This window comes from Bos taurus, chromosome 25 (assembly GCF_002263795.3).
Source record: "Bos taurus isolate L1 Dominette 01449 registration number 42190680 breed Hereford chromosome 25, ARS-UCD2.0, whole genome shotgun sequence".
Taxonomy (NCBI): Eukaryota; Metazoa; Chordata; class Mammalia; order Artiodactyla; family Bovidae; genus Bos; species Bos taurus.
The window spans coordinates 20,579,405-20,592,700 of record NC_037352.1 but is presented as its reverse complement, the minus strand read 5'-3'; the positions used below and the strand labels follow the sequence as shown (position 1 = coordinate 20,592,700).

Below are 13,296 nucleotides of genomic sequence, written 5' to 3'. Positions count from 1 at the left end.
GGATTAATTGGTACCATATTCTCAGTCATTTGATTTTCCTAAGTAATTTCCTAAGATGCTTGGGGTAGAAAAACGTACTCAGACACAGAGCTAATATCTCAGGCTTTTGTAAGTCTTGTAAGTCAGACTCTTATTTTCAGGAGCCTTCCATGATGCCTGACAGAGCAGACAAAGGGCAAAGGGGCCCCTGGAGGTTCAGCAATCCTTCCCAGCTACCTGTGGGTCCTGTGGAGCTATCTGGCAAGTGTCCCAGAAGTCCAGTTCCATGAGACATTCCTGTCCATGTCACCAGACTTCCAACATCCGTTCATCCACTTACACATTCATCCCTCAAACATTTGCTGTGTGCCTACTGCATATCAGCAAGATTCAGTCTTGACTCTCAGGGAGTTCAGGGTCTATGGTCAAGACAGGCATTTATACAAGTAATGATACTCTAATGTGATAAAAGCTAGAACTGAGATGTATACAAACTACCACGTGCAGAAGAGCAAGCAGATAAGTCAGCTTGGTGGGGGATGGCTGCACAAATATCAAGCCAGAGACACTTGAGTGAAGTCTTATGGGAGCAGGGGTTTCCATTAGCTGGAGATGCCTGGGGGCAAGCAAGGCATGGATACAGAAAATGTCAAGAAAAGGCACACAGTTCTGTAAGACTGGAGCAGAGGGTGAGGAGGGAGAAGAAGGTAATCCCAAAGCTGCCATCGGCGTTGTCCCAAGCACCATGCTGGAGGATTCGGTCTTTATTCTGAGACCATGGTACATACTCAAAACAGGCCTGTGAACTCAAATGCCTTACAGGGGTCACTGTAAGGCATTACAATGCCTTACATGATGATGAGGGGGTCCAGTTGGGGTCTGAAAAATCGAGGAGTGCAGGTCCCATCCGAGGTGGCAGTCATGAAGCACAGGCTCAGCTGGCCAAGTCGCCATGTCACACTGAGTGAAGTAAGTTGGACAGAGAAAGACAAATATCATATGATATTGCTTATATGTGTAATCTAAAAAATGGTGCAAATGAACTTATTTACACAACAGAAAAACAGTCATAGATGTAGAGAAAGATCTTATGGTTACTGGGGGAAACGATAGGGGGAGGGATAAATCGTGAGATTGTGATTGGCATATATACACTACTATATGTAAAATAAAGGACCTACTGTGTAGTACAGGGAACTCTATTCAAATGTTCCGTAATGACCTATATGGGGAAAAAAAATCTAAAAAAGAGTGGGCATGTATATATACACACACACATATATTTATGATTCATTTTGCTGTAGAGAAGGAATGAACACAACACTGTAAATCAACTATACTCCAATAAAAAAATGTTTTTAAGAAGCTGGAACTCCATATTTTACATGAACACTCCCAAGTTTGTAATGTGGGAAATTATTTCCAAATGTCAAGCTGGCCAAGCAAAAACATGTCTGATGTCCTGTCAGCCTCTAGTTTGGCTTCATCTCAGCTGTAAAGCTTAACACGGAGAGCTGACTTCATCAGACTATGTTTCAGGAAGAGGATGCCCTTACAGGTCTCCCCAGCAAGAACGTCTTCTCCTTCCCCCACCCCCTTGCTTCTCCTCTCACTGCCCTCCCACACCATCCCCAGCACAGCCCCACCTTGCTGGGAGGAGCTGGAGGAATGAGCCATGCCCCAGGCCTGACTCACAGAGAAAGCCCAGCCATAAAGACATGAGAGAGCCGTATTTATTTCACATGGACAAGCATGATTCCATTGCATGCTGAACATGAAAGCTCGCGTGAGGAAAGTACCCGTAACAGCAGAATTATGTGCTTTTGTCCACAGGGAGCAGGGAGAATCACAGGGTGGTTTTTAAAGACAGTTCCCCTTCAAGCAGAGTTGAAACCACAGGCTTTGAAATCACTGGTTTATTTCATCAGCAAAGGGTCTGTCTCCTAAGAGTGGCCAGGGGGAACACTTCCAGCTCCACAATCTCTGCACGAGCTGCTAAGGTCAGGAGGACAAGGCTGGTCCCTATCCATCACCCAGGGCAGCTCCAGAGAGTTAAGCTCAGAGGGGAGGTACATGCCACTTGGAATTAAGCCCACTCCAGGGTGGACAGTGACGGGACAGACTGCTGTGTTCATAGCAACAGAACCATCACCACTTATAATATGTATCTATAATCAGAAGATCTGTGCTTCCTGAAACAATTTCCCAGGGCCTCATATGGGCTGAAGGGAAACTATTAGGAACTGACCAGATGTGCCAGAAATAGATAAACTGTGCCTGGACAGACTGGGGAGAGCTAGTGGCAAGGACCCCCCCAGGTCTCTTGGCCTTTAGCTGGGCTTCCCCATTCCAAGAGCATAGAACCCAAGAGGGGAATAGGGACTGGAGCCTGGATTCACTGAGGGAAGAGGGTCAGAGGCTCTCAGGGCAAACATGGAAGAGACTAGCGGAAGAGCCCTTGAATCTCTGTGGCTCATTCCCACCTGAAGTCCTGCCCAACAGTTTCATAAAATTTAATATTATATGGTCTATAAAATTCCCGGAGTTGGTCTATCACTTCAGGGTCGATCTGTACATGAGTTCTGCCTTTTGATTTGCCCAGGCATCGAGGCAGGAGGCTCGATTCTGTTTTTTTCAAGCAAGGGAATCCTTTGGTTTTGTTGAAGTAGAAGTGTTTGTCCGTGATGAGCCTCTTAATGCCCAGGAAGTCCTGGACGCGCCCCATCTCGCCCGCCGGGTCGGTGATGAGCCGCTCGCCACTGACGAAGTGGATCTGAGCCAATGGGAAGTAACGCAGCCAGCTCTCCAGGTGCAGCGCGTACATGCCGATGCGGATGGCGTTCCAGGACACATCCACCAGGCCCAGGGTGCGGTTGCGGAACGAGAGGCCCTCAAACGTGGGGATGTCTGGCTTCTTGGAGAGCGTCTGGGTGTAATCCGAGATGGCACGGGTCACCGGGTTCCGTACGACCACGATCAGCTTGGTGTCTCGGGACATGTTGAAGATCCGGCGAGGGGCCTCTTGAGTGACAAAATAGCTGGGGGTCTTTTCCAGTGTGATCTGACTCTCGAGAGTCCGAGGCATGAGGCTCCTGTGGGGCAGAAATGCACATGATCAGCCAGGGCTGTGTTGGGGACCCCCGGGGGGATCACTTCCCTCCACCCAGCTTCCCAGGGGATCCCCACCCCCTTCTCCTCTGTGATATTTGAGCCTCCCCTGTTCTCATCTGATGAAGCACCTAACTCTTGTTGACCCTTTTTTCAAAGTCTTTAACAGTTTAAGACAAGAACCAATCTAAATGTCCATCAGTATGGGTTAGATACATGATGGAATAGCCAATTAATACAGTTGGGTAGATCTGTGTGTACTGTTATGGAATGATTTCCAAGATTTAGTGCTTAAATGAAAAAAGGCAACACACAGCTTGTTTATCTGGGGAAAGATACCATGAAACCAATAAAAGTAATTGCTTCTGGGGAGGGGCCTTGAGTGGGAGCAGAGCAGGGAGGTCAGGGATAAATGAGAATTGCTTTTTATTGTATAATCTTTTACACTGCTTGAAATTTTTATTGTGTTTATTACATATTCAAAAAATACAAAGGAAGCCACTGAATATTGTTCTGGCAAAAGATATCTCTCCAAATATATTAAGAAAGTCTTTTGGGGAGAGGAAAGGCATGTTTTGTAGGAATAGCATGTGTTTTTGAAATGAGTTCTGATGTCTTTTCCTGCTGAAATACATCTGAAATATATCCCTGGTAAAAGACTGAAAAGCACAGAATATCAGGGGTGAGATGGGTGGGGGGAGAATATCATGGGGGAGGGGCTCAGTCAGAAGCCCAGTAATGCAACCTCTTGCTCTCCTCGTAATTTCCTAGTTCTGCTTAAGGTTTAAGGGAGGATGGTAGGACAAGCTGATGCCTCCTTCTCAGGTGTATCTCTTTCAGGTCCTTGTGAAGGGAAACACCTCTGGTTTCCAGTTGCTATTTCTTTCTGAAAGTTGTGTTTTCCCCTTAATTAGTTTTTCTTATATAGTGAAGGATAGAGGAGCCAGGCATGCTGCAGTTCATGGGGCTGCAAAGAGTCGGACACATGACTTAGTGACTGAACAATGACAGCAAAATTTTTCTTAATCCCGGCTGCACATTAAATCACCCAATAAATTTATTTTTTAAAAGGAAGATGGCTCTTTTGAGGTGCTAGCCTGCCATCTTCTCGATCAGTTGGCCCCCAAATAAAGTCTCTTTCTTGCCTCAGCCCCTCATCTCTCAGATTCATTGGCTTGTCATGCAGCAAGCAGAGTAAGCTTGGATTCAGTATCAATTTGGCTTAGCCAGCCAGAAGACTTGCTGCTCGTGGCTAGCTGATCCTGATCACGGAATATTGGGGCAAGACCCTAGCAGCTGCTTGGACCATTTGTCCTGAGGTTCTTTCCTTCAAGATTCCCTGCAGTGGTCTGGCTGCCCACCAGCACTTGGCAGTTGAGAAAAGGAACAGGCAAACTTCTACTAGTTGAAAGACTCGGATTTTGTTTGTAGAGATTCATTAACAACAAACCCAGCCCTGCTGAGATAGGTGTTCTATAATCTTTTCAGAAACTTGATAGCTTCCAACTCAGTTCAAAACTGAGTAAGCATCCAGGCGGAGAACAAGATGGCAGAGGAGTAGGTGGACATGGAGTACACCTCTCTCTGCAGATACATCAGGAATACACCTTCAGACACAGCAGTGCATGCAGAACACCAGCTGAGAGCAGACAGGGGTACCTGGCCAGCAGAAAATAATAATGTAGAGCCACGCAAAGCTCGAGATCAAGCCCTGAGCCTTTGGAGTGGGAGCACTAACTCCAAGATCCTAGACTATGAGAGAACTAACCCTCAGATCAGATCAGATCAGTCGCTCAGTCGTGTCTGACTCTTTGCGACCCCATGAATTGCAGCACAGAGAACTCACACAAAGGAAACCACTGGAATACAAGACCCGGCATCACCCAACCACCAGTAAGCACCCTGTGCAGGACGCCACATCTAAACAACCAACAAAACAAAAATACAGACCAAATCATCACAGGATTCCCACCTCACTCAGCCTTGCCCATCAGAGGAAAAACAAACAGAAAAACTCAGCACAAATCTCACCCTGTAAGAAGCTTACACAAACCATTGGACCAACCTTAGGAGGGCAGAAACCAAAAGGAAGAAAGAATTCAACCTTGAAACCTGGGAAAAGGAGACCTCAAACACAATAAGTTACAAAAAATAATGAAAAAGTAGAGAAATGCTCCACAAATGAAGGAACAAACTAGTCCAAATAAATGAAGAGGAAATAGGCAAACTACCTGGAAAATAATTCAGAATAATGATAGTAAAGATGATCAAAAACCTTACAACAAAATGGAGAAAATGCAAGAACCAATTAACAAAGACCTAGAAGAATTAAAGAATAAACATGCAGAGACAAACAACACAATTACTGAAATTAAAAATACTCTAGAAGGAATCAATAGCACAATATCTGAGGCAGAAGAACAAATAGTGAGCTGGAAGATAAAATGGTGGAAATAACTTCTGAAGAGCAGAATAAAGTAAAAAGAATGAAAAGAACTAAAGACAGTCTCAGGGACCTCTGGGACAATATCAAATGCACCAACATTCGAATTATATGGGTCCCAGAAGAAGAAGAGAAAAAGAAAGGGTATGAGAGAAATTTTGAAGAGATTATAGTTGAAAATTTCCCCAACATGGAAAAGGAAATAGTCAATCAAGTCCACGAGGCACAAAGAATCCCATACAAGATAAACCCAAGGAAAAACATGCCAAGACACATACTAATCAAAATAACAAATACTAAACACAAAGAAAGAATATTAAAAGCAGCAAGGGAGAAGCAACAAGTAACATACAAGGGAAACCCCATATACTTAAGCTGATGTTTCAGAAGAAACTCTGTAGTCCAGAAGGGAATCGCAGGATATATTTAAAGTACTGAAAGGGAAAAATCTACAACCAAGATTACTATACCCAGCAAGGATCTCATAAAAAATTGATGGAGGAATAAAAAGCTTTTTCAGACAGGCCAAAGTTAAGAGAATTCAATACCATCAAACCAGCTTTACAACAAATGTTAAGGGGACTTATATAGTCAAGAAACACAAGAGAAGAAAAAAGATCTACAAAATCAACTCCAAACAATTAAGAAAATGGCAATAGGAACATATGTATCAATAATTACTTTAAATGTAAATGGATTAAATGCTCCAACCAAAAGACACAGACTGGCTGAATGGATACAAAAACAAGACCCGTATATATGCTGTCTACAAGAAACCCACTTCAGATCTCAAGACACATAAAGACTGAAAGTGAGAGGATGGAAAAATATATTCCATGCAAATGGGAAGCAAAGGAAAGCTGGAGTAGCAATCCTCATATCAGACAAAATAGACCTTAAAATAAAGATTACAAGAGATAAGGAAAGACACTACATAATGATCAAGGGATCAATCCAAGAGGAAGACATAACAATTGTAAATAAGGCAATGGCACCACACTCCAGTACTTTTGCCTAGAAAATCCCATGGATGGAGGAGCCTGGTAGGCTGCAGTCCATGGGGTCGCTAGAGTCGGACACAACTGAGCGACTTCACTTTCACTTTTCACTTTCATGCATCGGAGAAGGAAATGGCAACCCACTCCAGTGTGTTCTTGTCTGGAGAATCCCAGGGACGGGGAGGCCTGGTGGGCTGCAGTCTATGGAATCGCACAGAGTCAAACACGACTGAAGTGACTTAGCAGTAGCAGCAGCAGCATGCACCCAACATAGGAGCACCTCAATACATAAGACAAACACCAACAGACATAAAAGGAGAAATCGACAGTAACACAATAATAGTAGGAGACTTTAACACCCCATTCACACCAATGGACATATCATCAAAAGAGAAAATTAATAAGGAAACACAAGTCTTAAATAATACAGTAGATGAGATGGATCTCATTGATATCTTCAGGACATTCCATCCAATTGCAGAAGAGTATGCCTTCTTCTCAAGTGCACATGGAACATTCTCTAGGATAGACCACATCTTGGGTCACAAATCAAACCTCAGGAAACTTAGGAAAATTGAAATAATATCAAGCATCTTCTCTGACCACATCACTATGAGACTAGATATCAATTACAAGGAAAAAACTGTAAAAAACACAAACACATGGAGATTAAACAATCCATTTCTAAATAACCAACAGGTTACTAAAGAAATCAAAAGGTAAATTAAAAAAATTTATAGAAACAAATGACAATGAAAACATGACAACTCAAAACCCATGGGATGCAGCAAAAGCAGTCCTAAGAGGGAAGTTGATAGCAACACAATCCTAGCTCAAGAAACAAAAAAAACATTGACTAGACAACCTAACTTTACACCTACAACAACTGGAAAAAGAACAAAAAACCCCCAAAATTAGTAGAAGGAAAGAAATTATAAAGATCTGAGCAGAAATAAATGAAAAAGAAATGAAAGAAACAATAGTAAAGATTAATAAAACTAAAAGCTGATTCTTTGAGAGGATAAACAAAATTGACAGATCTTTAGCTAGACTCATTAAAAAAAAAAGAGCGAAGAATCAAATCAACAAAATTAGAAATGAAAAAGGAGAGGTTACAACAGACAAGGCAGAAATACAAAGGATTATAAGAGACTATTATGAACAACTGTATGGCAATAAAAAGGATAACCTGAAAGAAATGGACAGATTCTTAGAAAAGTTCAATCTTTCAAGGCTGAACCAGAAAGAAATAGAAATTATGAACAACCCAATTACAAGCACTGAAATTAAAGCTGTGATCAAAAATCTCCCAAGAAACAAAAGCCTAGGAACAGATGGCTTCACAGGAGAATTCTATCAAACATTTAGAGAAGAGCTAATGCCTACCCTTCTAAAACTCTTCCAAAAAATTGCAGAGGAAGGAACACTTCCAAACTCATTCTGTGAGGCCACTATCACCCTGATACCAAAACCAGACAAAGACAACACAAAAAAAGAAAACTAAAGGCCAATGTCACTGATGAACATAGATGCAAAAATCCTCAACAAAATTTTAGCAAACAGAATTCAGCAACACATCAAAAAGTTCATACACCATGATCAACTTGGGTTTATATTAGGAATGCAAGGATTCTTCAATGTATGCAAATCAATCAATGTGACACACTATATTAACAAATTAAAAGATAAAAACCATATGATAATCTCAATAGATGCAGAAAAAAACTTTGACAAAATTCAGCACTCATTTATGATTAAAACTCTTCAAAAAATGAGCAAAGAAGGAACCTACCCCAACATAGTAAAGTCCATATATGGTAAGTCTACAGCAAGCATTATTCTCAATGGTGAAAAACTTAAAGCATTCCCCCTAAGATCAGGAACAAGACAAGTGTGTCCACTTTCACCACTGTTATTCAACATAGCTCTGGAAGTCCTAGCTACAGCAATCAGAGAAGAAAAAGAAATAAAAGGAATCCAGATTGGGAAAGAAGAAGTAAAGCTCTCTCTGTTTGCAGATGACATGATTCTCTACATAGAAAACCCTAAAGATAGTATCAGAAAATTAATTACTAGAGCTAATCGTGAATTTAGCAAAGTTGCAGGATACAAAATTAATACACAGAAATCACTTGCATTTCTGTTTACTAATAATGAAAAATCGGAAAGAGAAATTAAGGAATCAATCCCATTCACTATTGCAACAAAAAGAATTAAATATCTAGGAATAAACTTACCTAAGGAGACAAAAGAATTGTACACAGAAAATTATAAGACACTGATGAAAGAAATCAAAGATGACATAAACAGATGGAGAGATATTCCATGTTCCTGGGTAGAAAGAATCAATATTGTGAAAATGACTACACTACCAAATGCAATCTACAGATTCAATGCGATCCCTATCAAATTACCAATGGCATTTTTCATAGAACTAGAACAAAAAATTTCACAGTTCATACGGAAATACAGAAGACCCCAAATAGTGAAAGCAGTCTTGAGAAAGAAGAATAGAGCTGGAGGAATCAACCTTCCTGACTTCAGATTATACTACAAAGCTACAATCATCAAGACAGTATGGTACAGCACAAAAACAGAAATATAGACCAATGGAACAAGATAGAAAGCCCAGAAATAAAACCATGCACCTATGGGTAAAAGGAGGCAAGAATATACAATGGGGCAAAGACAGCCTCTTCAATAAATGGTGCTGGAAAAACTGGACAGCTACGTGTAAAAGAATGAAATAAGAACACTTCCTAACACCATACACAAAGATAAACTCAAAATGGATTAAAGACCTAAATGTAAGACCAGAAACTATAAAACTCTTAGAGGAAAACATAGGCAGAATACTCGATGACATAAATCAAAGCAAGATCCTCTATGACCCACCTCCTAGAGTAACAGAAATAAAAACTAAAATAAACAAGTGGGACCTGACTAAACTTAAAACCTTTTGCACAGCAAAGGAAACTATAAGCAAGGTGAAAACACAACCCTCAGATAGGGAGAAAATAATAGCAAATGAAACTGATGAAGGATTAATTTCCAAAATATACAAGCAGATCATACAACTCAATGCCAGGAAAACAAACAACCCAATCAAAAAGTGGGGAAAAGACCTAAACAGACATTTCTCCAAGGAAAACATACAGATGGCTAATAAACACATGAAAAGATGCTCAATGTTGTTCATTGTTAGAGAAATACAAATCAAAACCACAAAGAGATATCATTTCACACCGGTTTGAATGGCCATCACCAAAAAGTCTGCAAACAATAAATGCTGGAGAGGGTGTAGAGAAAAGGGAATGCTCATGCACTGTTATTGGGAATGTAAATTGATACAGCCACTATGGAAGACTGTATTGATTCCTTAAAAAACTAGGAATAAAACCACCATATGACCCAGCAATCTCACCCCTAGGCATATACCCTGAGGAAACCAAAATTGAAAAAGACACATGTATCCCATTGTTCACTGCAGCACTATTTACAATAACTAGAACATGGAATCAACCTAGATGTCCATTGACAGGTGAATGGATAAAGAAGGTGTGGTACATATACACACTGGAATATTACTCAGCCATAAAGAGGGATGCATTTGAGTCTGTTCTTATGAAGTGGATGAACCTAGAACCTGTTATACAGAGTGAAGTCAGAAAGAGGAAGATAAATATATTCTAATGCACATATTTGGAATCTAGAAAAATGGTACTGAAGACTTTATTTACAGAGCAGCAATAGAGAAGCAGACATAGAAAATAGACTTATGGACATGGGGAGAGGGGAGGAGAGGGTGAGATGTATGGAAAGAGTAATATGGAAACTTATATTACCATATTGAAAATAGATAGCCAATGGGAATTTGCTGTCTGGCTCTGGAAACTCAAACATGGGCTCTGTATCAACCCAGAGGGGTGGGATGGAGAGGGAGGTGGGAGGGAGGTTCAAAAGGGAGGAGATACATGTATATCTATGGCAGATTCATATTGAGGTTTCACAGAAAACAACAAAATTCTGTAAAGCAATTTTCCTTCAATAAAAAAATAAATTAAAAAAATACACAGATGTCTGAGCCCCATTCTAGACTAACTGATTAAAAATATTTGGGGGTGGGTGCTTTTCTGAAGCTCCTCAGATGATTTCAATGTGAAAATAAAGGTGAGAACCACCAATACACAATCACCCTTCCCCCACTCCCTATTTATTTGTTAAAAACTGTTTACTTTATTTATTTATCTATTTTTGGTTGTGCTGCATGGCATGTGGGATCTTAGTTCCTTGACCAGGCATCAAACCCATGCCCCCTGCATTAGAAGTGCACAGCCTTCACCACTGGACCACCAGGGAAGTCCCACCCTTCACTTGTTCTTAACATTATGGCTTCCCAGACCCCACAGCTGGCAGCTTCACAGTCCTATGAATAGAGGCATCTGGTGTCTAGCCTTCTTTGTCCCAGCCATATAGTCATCTCTTCCGTAACCTGGCCTCACAGGTCTTTGGCCAAATATCTCCATTTTATCTTCTCTTTTAGCAAACTCTTCCTCATGGTCATACGTTAGGTTTTGTCCTTGGAATTGCCCTAATTCTGAAAAGGTTCACCCTGAAATTCTACTCTAGGGCTATGTCGTGGATTGAATGATGATCTTCCAAAAGATACATTCACCCAGAACCTATGAATGGGACCTTATTTGGAAAAAGAGTCTTTGCAGCCTTAGGAAGTAAATTAAGGATCTCAAGATGAGATCATCTTGGATTAGGGTTCCTTGTAAGGAATATCCTTAGAAGAGAAGAGAAGGAGAGAAGAGACACAGAGAGAAGAGGAAATGGGAGGATGAAGGCAGAGCATGCAGTGATATGTCTACAAGCCAAGAAATGACAAGCATTGTTGGCAGCCGGCAGAAGCCAGGAGAGAAGCATGGAGTAGATTCTTCCTCAGAGCCTCCAGGATGAACCAACCCTGCTGACAATTTGCTTTTAAGGATTCTGGCTTCCAAACCTGAAAGAATAAATCTCCATTGTTTTAAGACACTTCTTTTCAAGGCATTTGTCATGGTGGCCACAGGAAAAAAACACAGACCATAACCTTCTTTCCTTCTGTCTTTACCATAGTCTCAGATTCATTGTACGTGATATTTAAATTCATCTGATTTCACTTTCTTTTTTATTTCACTTTCTTCTAAACCTTCTCTGGACCCAGGAAGCAATCATTTCCATAGCATCATCTTCACATCACCACCACCACCACCACCATTAATCTCCGAGGACAAGTTACACAGGGGCTCACCTGCCCACCTGTGCTCTCAGATCCCTCCCCCACCCCCACCCCCGACTCAGCTGCCCTCCATACAAACCTCCCATTTTCCCCTTGAATCTTCAAGTTCTTTTTGCAACTGAGAAGCTGATGCAACTAATATTTTGCATCTAAGCCCCAAGTCTGTAAAAGACCCGGATGGGTTGAAAATTTTAATAGTATTTATTAATACTGAGGATATCATTCTTAGCAAATAATCACAGGCGCACTTGAATCAAATTCTTTGGATTTTCTTAGAAATCTGCCTGCATTATTTTATGATCTTGGAATGAGGTGTTGGCCTTAATGACAGAGTAGATGAAATTACATATCCGTGACAGTGCATTTAAACTTAGGGACTTTCCAAGGCTTTTGCGGGTATAAGGCCTTCAACACACAAAAAGTTGACCTGATAAGCCATTAAACATATCTCTTTGCAATATCCTTTAATACGCCAGTGAATATCCAAGAGAGGAAAACAGGTTGCAGCATTTCCCAAGCTTATCTGGCTAAGCTATGAACTTCTGCCAGGAGCGCCAATTAACACCTCTCTGTGCTACCAGTTTGGAAACTTCTGACCTATTCCAGTGATCTTCAGGGTGTCACATCACTCCCCAAGCTGTGCATTAAAGTGAAGTTCCACCCTTCCTAATTGGCATATCAGCTACAAAACCAAATTACAGTTACTAGGGAAGACATAAACACCACACTGCAAACAGTATCATGCACAGTCAAATGTGTACTTCAAATTTTCTCTATTCCATCAAAGGATGCCTTACATATTTATTTCTCATTAGGTCACTGGAATAGAGGCTGTGTGATGGTAACACACAAGGAGACTCTGGATACACACCTCTCTGATCTGTGGTGGGAAGAGGGCATTAGTCTTTTCCTTAGGCTCATTTTTCCTCCTCATGCCATTGTTCAAATTTTGCTGATTTGTTTCCAGCTGCTAACAAACAGCTGAACTTTTCTCTCACCCGCATAACCCTTTTAAGCTTCGGTCTCCTTTTGTTTCTGTATGGCTCTGCAAAAATGACAGAAAGAGTGGTCTAACACTCACCAATTGGACTTGCCGCCCATCTGTTATGTGAACCTGCTCAGCAACAATTTCCACCACATCTGGTAGTAGCCCCCAGATTTCTTTCAAAGGAACCACTCCTACTTTGGATAAACTCTTAGCAGTTCAAGGAGAGGGCGTGTGACTGACAAAAAGTATATGATGAAGACGGAAAGTGGACTCAATCTTCCAGCCAGACACAGGAGCTTGGAGGAGCCTCCCCAGCAGTCTCTCTTACCCAATCCCTCAGCTTTCTTGGTTCTTGCCCTTTCCCAGACCTGGTTTGCCCACCTTCCTCTGTAGTTCTATAAGTTACTGCACACCCTTCTAAGAAATTTTTTTTTACTACTTGAAGTTAATCAGAGTCCATTTCTGTTGTTTGGAACCCAAGAATTCTAACGTGCCT

The 13,296-nt window shown here is 41.2% G+C and overlaps 1 protein-coding gene across 1 annotated transcript in view; it reads right to left on the bottom strand.

Moving 5' to 3' along the window:
• Positions 1 to 1,694: 1,694 nt before the first annotated feature.
• The window catches only part of HS3ST2 (heparan sulfate-glucosamine 3-sulfotransferase 2), a 117,017-nt gene continuing 105,415 nt past the window's right edge, over positions 1,695 to 13,296 (bottom strand). The window contains exon 2 of the mRNA NM_001205994.1: positions 1,695 to 3,071. Coding sequence (NP_001192923.1) covers positions 2,453 to 3,071 — 619 coding nt within the window. The 3' untranslated portion in view covers positions 1,695 to 2,452. The remainder of the gene's footprint in view (positions 3,072 to 13,296) is intronic.